Genomic DNA, 13,815 nt, shown 5'->3' with positions numbered 1-13,815 from the left:
TATAACGACTGAATATATTTATAAGGAGCCATGTAATGAGAGCCATAATGTTTGGAGAGCTAGCCTTTGGGTTTGCAAGATCTGAGTTCATTCCATTATGACATATGACATTATGATATGACATTAAGTGACCCTGGGGTAGTCAATTAACTGCTCATTGCTTTAGGTAATTCTTAATACTAAACTACAAAACAGTCTATTGGTTGAATAAGTTCCTCTCCAGGAGCTTTCTCCACTGACAAAATTACAGGTCAAATTAAAAAACAAAACAAAACCCCAGGTTACCTAGAATCTGTGTTCTGTGTTCTCCAGGATGTCCCCAAAACCTTAGTTTCATTTCATGCAATCATAAGATTGCACAGTAACTTTTGGGATACCCTGTATAAATGACTTAAGAAAAAAAGTTCAAATGTAGTCTTGGTAATTTTGAGACATCGCACAAGGCATAACTTTTATCTACTCTGCCTTCAAGTGCTGATCGCTGAACTTTTGTAATAAAAAGCACTGAAAACTGAAGATAATATGGAAGTAATCTCTGGAGAAAGCTGCCATGGATTTAATTTTGATTTTATTTATTGCATTCCTATTTGCAAACCACTACATGCAAACCACAGTATTGGATGTTATTGGGAATACAGAAAATTATATTGCTCAGAGTATATAGCTTTCCCCTTAAACCTGCCCTTTGTTTTGATTTCACAATTTATGACCATGGTAACACCAATTCACTCAGTTCTCCCATGATTAAACTTTGGTAGCGTCTTTGACTTCTCCCTTTCCCTCGCTTTCCATATCTAATTCCAAGTCCTATTGGTGCTACTTCTATAATTTTCTACCCTCAGATAGCATAAGCTTTGCTGTCACCTGCCATATTCCAGTCTCATATTTTCTCTGCTTTGAAACCAACCTTCACATTGTAGCTAGATTTACTTACATAATAGACTTGGTCACATTAGTCTCATTCATAACTTTCCGTGCTTGCCTTTTGTCTACGTAAAGTTACCTTCTTTTATCCTCTACCTAACTGAAGACCCTCTGCAATTTGATATTTCACTTTTGCAGCCCTATCTCATATGATTACCCTGTGCATTTGTTGCTATCTTGCTATACTTGCTATCTCTGCAATTAATTCCTGTAATTAATTTTAAAGTAATTTTTTGTTGATTTCTTTACCTTTTAAATAGTAGTCATTCCTGGATTTACTGCCTGGTAGGGGATGAGCCCACCTGTTTTTCCTCCATTAAGTTCTCCTTTATAACATCCCATCTCCCCATAATTAAAAACCCCAAACCCATCAGTTAATCACGACAAACCAAACCAGCAATTATTTTGAGAGTTATGCAACACTTTGCACCCATACTTTCCTGTTCATTTATCCTCTATTCAGGACCAAGTTTCATCATTACAATTATTGTTTCCTTTCAATGTTATTCTCATTTATACTGCTGAAATCATATGGATTGTTCTTCTGGTTCTGTTCATTTTACTCTGTCTTTTTTCATACAAGTTTTCCCGTTTTTCTCTGAATTTCTCATTTATCATATCTTGTTGCACAATAATACTGCATTTCTCTTAGCAGTTTCTCCTCTTATTCTAGCTGCCTTGATCTTGTTCCCCAAAAGAACCTTTAAAATTTTACATAATCTGAGTTGTCTATTATAAGTTTTATAATTTCTTCTTCTATTTTTCATGTCCTGTACTGTCCTGCCTCCTGAATTTGCTCATATTTCATAAGTCTCTTTGAATCTTATCCATTCTTTAAAGACTGACCTATCAGTTAGATTCAGTTTCCTTCCCTTTAAAATATAATTCCTGACTCAAAGCAGTGTCATGATCAAATATTATTATGTATGTCCAAGCACTTTTTTTGTTTTGTTTTTTAATTTAAAAAAAAAGATTAGTTAACCAGAATCTACCTTCTCTTTTCCTCTCCCAGAAGCCTATTCATTGAATGGGTGTATCTCACTCAAAGAGAGAATGGGCCAAGGTCTCACATTGCACCTTGGGCCATCTCCAGTCGTCCTGATGAATATCAGGCCACTGAACCCAGATGGCTCAGGAGAAGAAGGTGAGGTTGGTGACCTTGCACAGCCCTCCCTCACTCAAATCAAAGTCAGCTGCAAGTCATGTCATCATCTAGATGTCATGGTCCTCTTCAAGAAAGGACAAACACAACAACAATTCTAAGCCCTCTACTGTTTTACCAACGTGATAGTTCCTTCCCCATGTCAAAAATCTCTTTCCAACCTCCTATGTGGTCTTGGGCTGGAAGAATGTCTCATTCTGTTCTTTTGTTGGCTTTGCCACTCCAAAATTCATTTTGAAGCTTTTTTTAATGTTGTTTAGAGGAAAATGTTGGGAGAACTCTGCTTTCTCTACTCCACCATCTTGGCTCTCTCTTTGGTTGTATTCTTCCCTAGTTATCTGTTGCCTCATATCTTGTTTAAGGTCTTCGAGTGAGTTAAAATGTATTAGACTAAAGGCAGACTCTGAATCAAGGAATCATTATTTTTAGTCGGATGGACCTAACTGGCCATCCAGTACAACCCATACTTGAATAAGAATCCTTCTTACAGCAATCCTGGCAACTAGCAATCAACCCTCTACTTGAAGACTTCCAGTGAAGGAGGACATACCTTTGGTGGTGACTCATTCTCCTTACTGATAGATACCTGCTAGGCCTATTGCTTTACAAACTAGTGTTTGTAAAGACCTATCTACTTCTCTCATGAAATCCTCCTCTAAGTCCCCTAATTGCTGGTACAAAATGGAACAGTATGACCTATGAGAATAAATCAAAGGAATCAGGGATATTTAGCCTAGAGAAGACTTTAAGGGACATGACAGTTTTCTTTGGGTATTTGAAGAGTTGTCATATGGAAGAGGGAATTCACTTGTTCAGCTTAGCCTCAAAAGGAAAACTAAGAGTAAGAGGTAGAAATTGCAAAAGGGTAGATGAAAAGAAAAAATCCCCAACAATCTGAGTTCTTCAAGAGTGGAATAGGCTGCCTTCATAGCTTATGGGTTCCTTATCACTGAAGGTCTTCAAACAAAAGCTAGATTATTCAGGGAGAGGATTCTTATACTAAATGGCCCCTGAGGTTCTTTTCAGTACGGAACTTCTATCATTTTCTGACCCTATGATATATCCAGTTGTTAATATTCTATCTTCCCTCCCCTCTCAAATAAGCTTGTATTTACATGTTTTGTACATATCACACGAACACACTCACTAGCATCTCCACCCCCAAGTAAATTGTAAGCTCCGTGAGAACAGGAGCTATTTCACTTTTCTGTTTGCACATTCAATGCCTAGCACAATTTTTTAAAAAACCAGTTAAACAATCCACATCTGAAATTTCCTTCCACACACCCATTAATTATGCTTGATAGAAACATACCTTCAGAACATACATTTATTCATAAGTTTATTTATATGTTATGATGCAATTGCTAGGGAGATTAAGACATACCAGGGACAGTGCTCAGCTCTGTTCTGCTCAGAGAAATGTCTGCCTCGAAGATCTTGAGTCCAGAGATTTCTGTCAAGCCCCCTGAGGTCATTCCTTTCCCAGACCCAAGCTCTTCTCTCTCTAGTATCCCAAGACTCAACCTCCTCTCTCTGGTACCTCCAGTTCCTACCTCAAGGCCAGGCAAAATTTTCTTCCCTAAGTTGCCCAAATAAATTTCCACTTTTTGGTCTCTAAGGTCCAGTTGCCCTTTCATGTTTCTCTTTTATTCTCTTCTGTGCAATTCCAAAATGCCTGAGCTCCCCTTTTCTCCATTGTGTCCTAAGACAGAGGGTCCTTCTCTCTCCTCAAAGAAGACTTAACAATTAATCCTCCTTAGATCTATAATACTGAAGCCAAAAGAAGGAAGGAAGAAAATCTTCCCCAGGGACATACACTGGAACAAGGGAGAAACTAAGTGGCTGGGAACCAACGAGGAATACTACAAGAAAGAAAACGATAAAAAGAAGGGTCGCTGGCTAAGAGACAGAGAGGCTTCAGGTCTGTCTCTTTGGGGCTGCCAGGGCTTAGGAAATATGCCAAAGCTCTCTACTCAAAAACTGGGCTGAGGTGGGACTAGAGCAGGTGCACCTGTTTCATGGGCTTGGTACCAGAAGGAAAGCCTAGTGAGAAAAGGCTGGTGAGGAAGGAATCTTCTCACAGCCCAGCCCAGAGAAGGGCAGGTCCCAGGCTGAGGAGGAGCATCACTGCCAGGACCCAGAGGTTGCCCCTGACCCCATCCACCCCATTACACAGATCAGTGCTGCAACAGGATATTTCCATGTTGATTCCTGCTTGTTCAACATTCGAAAATAAGTTTTTGTAATCTTCACAGGAAGTAGCACAATCCAATATATAGGATTTCTCTTTAGACCCTGTGGAATAAAGGAAAACTGAGTATTCAAGGTCTTCATATCCAGTGTGATCCCTCCTTTTCTTTTTCATGTCCCTTTACTTTTTAACACCCTCCTTTCACACAAGCCAAGACTCGCTCCTGACTATACCCTGAAAAGGGCAGCTATGTGGCACAGTGGATAGAGCACCAGGCCTGGAGTCTGGAAGACCTGAGTTCAGATACAGCCTCAGATATTTACTAGTTGTGTGATCCTGGGTAAGTCACTCAACCCTGTCTGCCTCAGTTTCCTCACTGATCAAATGAGCTGGAGAAGGAAATGGCAGATTATTCTAATAACTTTGTCAAGAAAATACCAGTGGGATTGTGAAGAATCAGACACAGCTGAACAACAATCCTCTGAAAATGCCAAATTAATTACCTCTGTGCCCTTGTCCATGCTATGATCCCCTCCTAGGATGGATTTACTCTACCAACCTTCTTCTTTCCCTTCATTTCTCAGTTCAGTTCCCTCTTCTTCCCTAGAGCACCCCATAACCATCCTTAACCCACACTGACGCCTCTCTCTTTAATTCTCATTGTATTTACCGAATCCCTCAGAGATTTTCCCAGAATAAATGGTGGAGAATGAATTCAAAATGTTAAGGAGTTTACTATACTGAATACTAGCACTGAAAAAGAACACAGAACCAGAATGTGAGAGCTGAAAGACACCTTAAATATGGGATTTTGGAGCTTGAAAAGACCTGAGAATATAGAACAAGGGTGTCAAAGCTATCAGAGACCTTAGAAATTGTCTAGTTCAATTCCTACAATGGCTTTGTGTTTAGGAACTTAGAACCTATTTTCCAGTAGAAACAAGGCTACAAATAGGCATTAAGTTCCCATAATAGTTAATACATGTGAAGTATGCCTCTCCTAAATGAAAGGGAGATGCAGGAAGATGTCTTAAGATCAGGAGCAAGGAGGCAGAAGCAGAATAACTCTAATTAGTTAATGTAATTTCTGCTTCAATGTTGGAGCCTGGCAACAGTTTGCTAGCTGCCAATGAAAAGCAGCTGAACCAATAGCTTGAATCTATCATGATCAAAGGTGAGAAGTATATCCTGAATAAATTTTCAATGTCCCTTCCAGGTCTGGGCATCTAGGGCTCCATAAAACATCAATTGAAAATGACTTAGCTCAGGAGTAGGGAACCTGCCCACATGTGTCTCTCCTCTGGCTTAGCCAGACCTTCCCTCCAAGTGTTTATTTTTGAATGGAGGTTTCCCAGAGACTGAAAAACCTTCAAGACACAAAGAAATTACTTTCTCAGATTGGAATTGTAAGCACAGTTTCTCTTTCATGGGGGGGGGGGGGAAGGAAGGTTTTAGGATCTGTAGGCTTTCACAGTTGTGTGCCAAAGAAGACCATGTCATCAGAGAAGTAGCGACATGACTTGTGACATGACTTGCACTTGACTTTGTTTTTTTTGAGTGAGGGAAGGCTGTGCAGGTCTCCAGCCTCACTTCTCCTCCAGAGCCATCTGAATCCAGTGACCAGATATTGATCAGGATGACTGGACAAGTCCAAGGATGAGGCAGTTGGGGTTAAGTGACTTGCCCAAGGTCACACAGCTAGGGAGTGTCAAGTGTCTGAGGTGAGATTTGAACTCAGGTCCTCCTGACTCCTGCACTGGTGCTCTATCCACTGTACCACCTAGCTGCCCCAAGGCTTTCACAGGACTGATTAAGCCACAGAGGTCTTAGGTATGGAATTGATGATACTGACTCTGCCCTAGGCTGACCCACCTGGAGACTGATCTTTAGGTACAGATGTCATAGTTGAGGATGGATCCCCAACTCTCATTACAAGTCAGCTCCCTGAGAGAAGAGATCATTTCCTTCTTTGCAATTGTAAAATATGAGTCTTGCAAAATGCCTAGGACTTTGTAGGTATTTCATTGTCAATTGACTGAGAGACATTTTCTAGCTAGAAAACAGCCAGATGAGGAAAACCAAACTGGGAGGAGCAAACTCCATAAGAGTTAGCAGGGTGATGGAGCAGCCAAAAGAAAAAAAAAGCTAATCTTGGGCTATTCGAGGAGGTCTAGCTTCCAGGAAAAGGAGGCCATCGTCCCACTGTACTCTGCTCACAAGACCTAATCTAGAGGACTATTCTAGATTCTGGAGACTCTTCTAGATTGTTCTAGAGGGCAATTCCAGATGCCACAGTTATAAAAGTATATTGAGAAGCTGGAGAGTAGCCAGTAGAAGGCAAATAGAACAACAAAGAGATTTGAGTCCATATCACACGAGGATCAGACAAAAGGACTGAAGGTGTTTATAGAGCCTCGAGAAGAAAAGACTTGCCTTTGGGCACTTGAAGAACTGAGAACAGCTAGGTGGCTTAGTGAATAGAGTGCAGAGAGCCTGGAGTCAGCAATCTTCCTGAGTTCAAAACTGGCCTCAGACACGTGCTAGCTGTGTGACCTTGGGCAAGTCACTTAACCCTATTTGCTTCAGTTTCCTCATCTGTAAAATGAGCTGGAGAAGGAAATGGCAAACCAGTATCATTGAAAAAAAAAAACCGCAACAACAAATGGAGTCAAAAAGAAGCTTAGACCATGGCACTCATGTACTCAGTAAACTCCCAAGGCTCCCAATTATCTCAAAATCACATATAAACTCATCAGTTTGGCATTTAAGGTCCTTCACTAAGGTCCTTCACAACTAGACCCAACCTACCTCTCCTAGCCTTATTATATATTATTTCCCTTTGCACATTTGATGCTCCTTGTATTGGCTCTTCTCCCATGGGATGTTCTCCTTCCTCAGCTCCACTTCTTAGAATACCTAGTTTCTTTCCAAGCCCAGCTTGAACACCCTCTCCATGAAGCTTCCCCAGATTCCCCCAGTTGCTAATACCCAACCTCCTAAATTGTTGTTCTTACACATTCATTTCAGTCATGTCCAAATCTTCATGACTCCATTTGGGATTTACCTGGCAAAGATACTAGAGCTGTTTGCCATTTCCTTCTCCAGTTCCTTTTACAGATGAGGAAACTGAGGCAAGCAGGTGAAGTGACTTACTCAGGGTCCCTCAGTTAGTAAATGTCTGAGGCTGGATTTAAACTCAGATCCTTCTGACAGCAGGCCCAGAGTTCTATACACTGTGCCATCTAGTTGCCTCATTCTACTTCCTTAACCCCCCACCAAGTCCTGTTATTGGAGTCTCAAACCTAATCTATGAAGTTAGCAGGGTACTAACGTTCAGAGAGGTTATGCTACTTTGACAAGATCACACAGCTAGTAAGTGTCCGAGGAAAGATTTCAACTCAGGAAGATAAGTCTTCCTAACTTCTGACCCAGCACTCTATCCATTGTGCCACCTAGATGCCTAATCCCCTAAATTACCTTGCTTTATTTTGCATATATTTCTGTATGCATTTACTATTGTGGTTTTCTCCAATAGGAAACATCATGAGGGAAAGTACTATTTTGATCATTTTTCTTTGAAGCCTCACTACCCATAACACAGAGTCTGACATATAGTAGGTGCTTAAAAAACACTTATTGGTTGATAGATTATGACCAGAAGAGCAGTCCAGCACAGGAATGGTCTGCTTTGAGGGGAAGGGAGGATACTATTCCTGGAGTGGTTCAATGGAGGCTGGATGGTTCCTTATCAGGTTGATCTAGAGAAGACAGTGGCTTGCTCCTGTGTGGGTGGGACTGGGTGCTCTCTGAGGTCCCCATTAACTCTGAGGCACTATAAAGCTGTGGGATTCGGGGCAAGGCAAGGCAAGGTTGGCTAGGCTAGGCTAGCCTCGGCTCGACTAGGCTATCTTCAAAGTCATCCTCTCCCTCCCCCTCCCTACCTCCTACACACTCCACATTTCCCAAACTGCCATAGATGAAACTCTGAACTCTGGACGTATTCTAGCCGAACTCACCAAAGGGTAGAGTTAGCACACCCTTGAAGCAAGTGGATTGATCACTTGTGCATGTCTTCTTACGACAGTCATTGACGTTGGAGACATCAATACATGATAAACACTGCAGGCAGTGAACTATGGAGAAGCATATATGGATCAGAGCAGCAATCTTGCCAGAGAGAGCCCAACATCCCAAGGGCACCCCATGTAGATACTGGGCAAATCAAACCCCAAGTCCCCAAACCCAGAAGCAAGGGAGAGTCCGTCTGCGTGAGAGCTGCCTCCTGCCCTACAACCTGGACTCCAGGCTTCCTAACATTTGGAAGGATGGGCTAAGGATGGGAAGAATTCCCAGGCCTCCCACCCCACCTTCACCCAGCTCACAAATACACCACCTGCCAAAATGAGAGAGAAATAATAATAGCTACCTTTTCTCTAAGACTTAAAGGTTTACAAATTCCTTTCTTCACATCTACCCCATGTAAGGGTTATTATTATTCCCATTTTACAGATGGCAACATTGAGAATAAGAGCAGAGAGCATTCAAGCCCATCTGCCATCTGCCCAGACCAGCCTTGTCAGCCTTGTTTCCTACTTCTCTTTCATCATCCCATGTTGGATCAGTTGCCAAGACTTGATAGAGAATTTCGAACTGGAAGAAACCTAAGAATTTACTACCATTTATTTCACAAATTAAAAATAAAGTCATTTTTTAAAAAAAGAATTTACTTCAATTCCTTCACTTCACAAATAGGGAAATTGAGGTATAGAGGAGTTAAGAGATAGACCTAAGTTTGGAAGTAGCAAACAGAGAGTAGGGATTCAAACCCAGTTCCTCTGGTCACAATTCCAGGGCTATTTCCATTATTCTAAGTCATTCAGCCTCCATAATAATTCATAGTCCAGTCCCATTCTCTCGATTCCCAGGATCACTAACCTAGCCCAAGTTCTCATCACATGTCACCTTGACTATTGTAATTGGCCTCTCTGCCTCTTGTCTAGCCTCTCCCATTATCCCCACTGCCAGAGTTACCTTCCTAAATCCCAGTTCTGCTAAAATTCTTCCCCCTGCTCAAAAAACATTCAGTGTCTCCCCATGGTCACATGAGAAAGTTGAAACTCCTCGACCTAGTGAGAGCCTTCTCTTAACATGGATAGAAATTACACGTGGGTACAAATCTTTACAAGAGTCCTAGATCAGGTATATCCCCCATTCAACCCTCACAAAACTCACCTGGAAAGCAGGTTCGTGCCTGGCTCTTCACTTTTGTGTGGTCTTAAATGAGTTAAACGCTTATTTATCCTAGTGGTCTTGGAGCCTGCCCTCTAGCTCCACCCTAGGGAAGGACTAACTGACTTCCTCAAACATAAGCTACTCCTGTCCTAGAACTGAAGCCAAATCCTCCTAAAAGTTAGTTTCCAGAATTCATAACTTCCCACTCCAATACTCACACATCCAGGTGATAACAATTCAAGAGTAATTACCCCTGCTTCTGAGACACTTCAAGTTTTACAAAGTACTTTCTTCATAACAACTCACTGCAGGTAGAAAGTCTGAGGATTACTCTCCTTTTTGGTAAATAAGACTCAGAGTCATAGGCTACTCTATCTGCTTGTAATCACATAGTGAACACTTAACCTCGGTCTCCTGATTCAATTTCCAGAGTTCTTTCTTTTGTAGTTATTCTTTTCATTGTTGTTTTTTTTTATTTTATTTTCTCCAAGGCTCTTTCCATTTCACTAGCCTTCCTGTTTTAAAGCTATGACCTTAACCACTACTTCCCTTCATACTCTCCATATTCTAGGTGAACTAGCCTACCTGCTGACCCCCACATCACAGAGGCAACTGAGTGGTGAATAAGACACAGTGCCAAAACTGGAGTCAAGAAAACCTGAGAGATCAAATCTTCTCAGATACTTGTGAGACTCTGGGCAAGACACTTAATCTCTGTCTGCCTCAGTTTCTTCAACATGCCTAAAATGGGGATAACAACAGCAACTACCTCACAGCGTCACAGGGCCAGCTAAGTGGTACAGTGGATAAAGCACTAGAATCAGGAAGATCTGAGTCTTCAGAAGCTGGCCTCAGATAGTTACTAGCCATGTGACCTTGGGCAAGTCACTTAACCCTGTTTGCCTCATTTTTCTCATCTGTAAAAAAGAGCTAAAGAAGAAAATGGAAAACCACTGCAGTATCTTTGCTAAGAAAACCCCAAATGTGGTCATAGAGGGTCAGACAACAGCAACAACACAGGGTCACAGAGCAAATGAGATAGTATTTATAAATTGCTTAGCACATCTGACACAGAGTAGATTGGTTAATTGATTGGTTGGTTGTTGTCCTGCAAAGTGCTAGACTGATCATAGACTTATCCTTTCCAAGCTAAATATTCACATTTATCAAAAGTGCCATCCCCAAGGCAAAATGACTACCAGAAGAATTAATGTCAACTAATTAGAGCTCTTCTCTGAGCTCAACAGTTTGTTGCTAACTTGGAAAGTTGAACCAACTCACAGTTGGAGCAGAAGAGGAGTGGGCAACTCTCAGCGATTTGGTGTACAGCACTGCATTTGCTCATCTGGATCAGAACACTCAAACACCAAGACTGATCTGATAAAAATGATGGGGAAATTCAGGAGCTGCTAAATAAAAGATGAAAACTCCACAGGATTTACCAGCAGGATAGTTCATCCACCTCTAGGAAGGCAGCATTTAATTCCATCAAAAGCAAAGTACACGTAAAAGCTGGCACACAATAAGTGGGATATAAATGCTTATTCTTTCCTCCCTCCCCATCTCCTTACCTCTTCATAAGTTCTTCCCTGTGCCTGGAATGTGCTCACTGTCACCTGTTCTTCTTGCATCCTTTGCTTTCTTCAGGGTTTATTTCAGATGCCCACATCTGACTCAAAGTCTTTTCTGATCTCTCACAGTCATTGATACATCGTCCCTTCAGAAAGATACAAAATGACGTATTTGCCTATTTTACACGTATTTGCCCAGAAGAATATTATGTTTCTCAAGCCCAGGAGCCATTTCATAACTAGTAGCAATGGCATGGGGGGTAAGCACCTAGGGTCAGTAGAATTGAAGGCACCCTCAAACCAGCTTTGAAAAATAAATTCTATAGAAGGGAAAGGATTGGAGAAAGACCTCATACCTTAGGTTATAAGATCCTCTGAGGGAAAAGATTTTAGGACACTTTGAGGCGGCTCTTGGGGAAATCAGTGTCTAGAGAAAGAAATAGAGCAGGGCAGAACCAGTAGTAACTCACCAAGGGTTGGGGGGAAAATGGAGAAAGAAAGGAAGCTTGCCTTGGCCTCCTCTTTAATATAGTGCAATCCCATGCTCCACAGCAGGCTCATTCCTCCTATTAGAGTTAACTTAGAAAGTTGGCAGGCTAAGGTACGTCTTCAAGCCAGGTAGACAACCCACATTCCACAGGTTCTTGCAGTTTTGAGTTTGCCCCTGAGCAGACTTCCAAGAAGAATCCAAAGAAGGCAGCCAAGGAAGGGAACCTAACCATTCTTGAGAGATGGCACAGAAAGAGGCCGCAGTCAGGTTTTCATTCTGAACCTTCCAAGCAAGAAGCCAAGTAATAGCTGGTAGCTATCCCCTGAACCTCTGCTGAAAATCATGGTATCCAAGTCATGGAGGAGAATGGAGCTGAGTAAGACACATACCAGACCAAATCACAAACCAGAAAAAGGAAGGTGGGGCAGGCAGACTTTGGGCCCAATGAGGAATACCCACTTTGCCAAAAACACATTTCTTTCCCACCTCTATCCCTCCTGAGGAAAAATCATTTTCCCATTTGTCATTCAGTCCTTCACTTCTTACTGTTCCCTTTGATTCATTATTAAAGGAGTACAAGGGAGAAAATTACTCCCTCTCATCACTGCAGATCCAAGCAATCTGCTTTGGGCAGCTTTGGGGCTAGTTATTATCTGATTGTTTGCTTTGGATACTTATAATGTTTATATTGTTAAAATAAAAACCCGATGGCTATCACCTTGACCTTGGTAGGGTTTTTTTTAAATTGAAGGAACGGAGCAAGAATGAGAGGAAGGAAGCCAGAACCCCTCTAGGGATAGATTTATTTTGTTCAAAGAGAACTGGTGGGGCCAGAATCAAAGTGAGAATGTGTTTGTTATTTTCATAATGTTGCAGAATACATATGAGTCCTGCCTCTACTCTAGACACAGAAAGACTCATATGTGTGTTCGTCCTTTGTTGCTGAAGAAAACCATGTCATGAGAGAAGTAATGACATGACTTGCACTTGACTTTGCTTTTTTTGAGTGAGGGAAGGCTGTGCAGGTCACCAGCCTCACTTCTCCTCTAGAGCCATCTGAATCCAGTGACCAGATATTGATCAGGATGACTAGAGAAGTCCAAGGATGAGGCAATGGGGTTAAGTGACTTGCCCAAGGTCACACAGCTAGTGAGTGTCTAGTGTCTGAGGTGAAATTTGAGCTCAGATCCTCCTGACTCCTGCACTGGTGCTCTATCCACTGCATCACCTAGCTGCCCAGAAAAGACTAATATAAATTGAGTCAAAAAGCTCAGTACCATGGGAAAAGCAGCCCCTGCCTAGTCTGACAGAGTGACCTGAAGGGTAAGGGTAACAATTGTACATGGATGAGCCTTGACAAGGGGTTGATTGACTAACTGTTACACTTTGGAGAAAGAAGACTCCTGATCTTGTGCAAGTGTTCCCCTGTGGCCAACCTAGTTATTCTTGCTAACTAGATGCTGAGCCCAATTGTTTCTACAAGGGCTATCAGTGACCTAAATTTCAGTATCCTAAGACAAAGTCCTACTCTCCATACCCCAGGTACTGTTCTACATTTAAAAGATGTTTAATATGTGTTTACTGAATTAAATTAGTGGTATTTCAAAAACTATGGCTTCTCAGGGAGAGAGGTATTCCCCCCTCCCCCCATACCACCCTACTCCAGGGTGCCCTCAATCCATTCCTTGGGAAGAGAATTCCTTCCAGCAATGAAGATCACCATCTCTCTGCAACCTAGGAGATCAAATCTTCTAAGTTCCAGGGATTCAAAGGCAAATGTGAAACAGTCCCTGACCTCAAGAAGGTCACATTCTTTCTATTTAAGTCTTAGATAAGTCGTAGGCACCAAACCATTTGTTCATGGTCACATAACTGTTAGCCATCAGAGGCAGGATTTGACAGTGGGTCTTCCTAAACCCAAGTCCAGAACTCTACCATCTACACCACACTGCCAGCAGATACCAACTTACAATTTCTTCATTAGAGTCTGCTCTATGTGAGCCACCCTTCAGCTCTCACAGTCTATTAGATGGACCTTTCTGGAATCCTACTTGACTCATTTCCATTTCCCTTTTCTTCCTGATCTCCAAAGAGATCAGAAATTGGGCACTCACCTGAGGACAACAGGTGGTTATGATCTATTGTCTTGGTAGTGATGATTTTTGAGATCATTAGAGCCCTCCCTCAACAAGGGCCAAAACTTGGACTAACCAATCAGAAGAAGCACCCTGGTTGGCATAAC

General features: G+C 41.8%; 1 protein-coding gene across 1 annotated transcript; it reads right to left on the bottom strand.

Moving 5' to 3' along the window:
- Positions 1-3,411: 3,411 nt before the first annotated feature.
- Positions 3,412-12,200, bottom strand: LOC140500375 (lymphocyte antigen 6H-like). Its single transcript, XM_072602901.1, has 5 exons — positions 11,554-12,200; positions 11,084-11,229; positions 10,794-10,889; positions 8,297-8,413; positions 3,412-4,384 (listed from the first exon to the last, which is right to left on the bottom strand). The coding sequence occupies exons 3-5, from the start codon at positions 10,855-10,857 to the stop codon at positions 4,167-4,169; spliced, it is 399 nt and encodes a 132-aa protein (XP_072459002.1). The 5' UTR covers positions 10,858-10,889; positions 11,084-11,229; positions 11,554-12,200; the 3' UTR covers positions 3,412-4,166.
- Between the last annotated feature and the right edge of the window lie 1,615 nt (positions 12,201-13,815).

Source organism: Notamacropus eugenii, chromosome 4 (genome assembly GCF_028372415.1).
Source record: "Notamacropus eugenii isolate mMacEug1 chromosome 4, mMacEug1.pri_v2, whole genome shotgun sequence".
NCBI classification, from domain to species: domain Eukaryota; kingdom Metazoa; phylum Chordata; class Mammalia; order Diprotodontia; family Macropodidae; genus Notamacropus; species Notamacropus eugenii.
The sequence above is the reverse complement of the archived record's forward strand: the minus strand, read 5'-3'. Positions and strand labels throughout refer to the sequence as shown.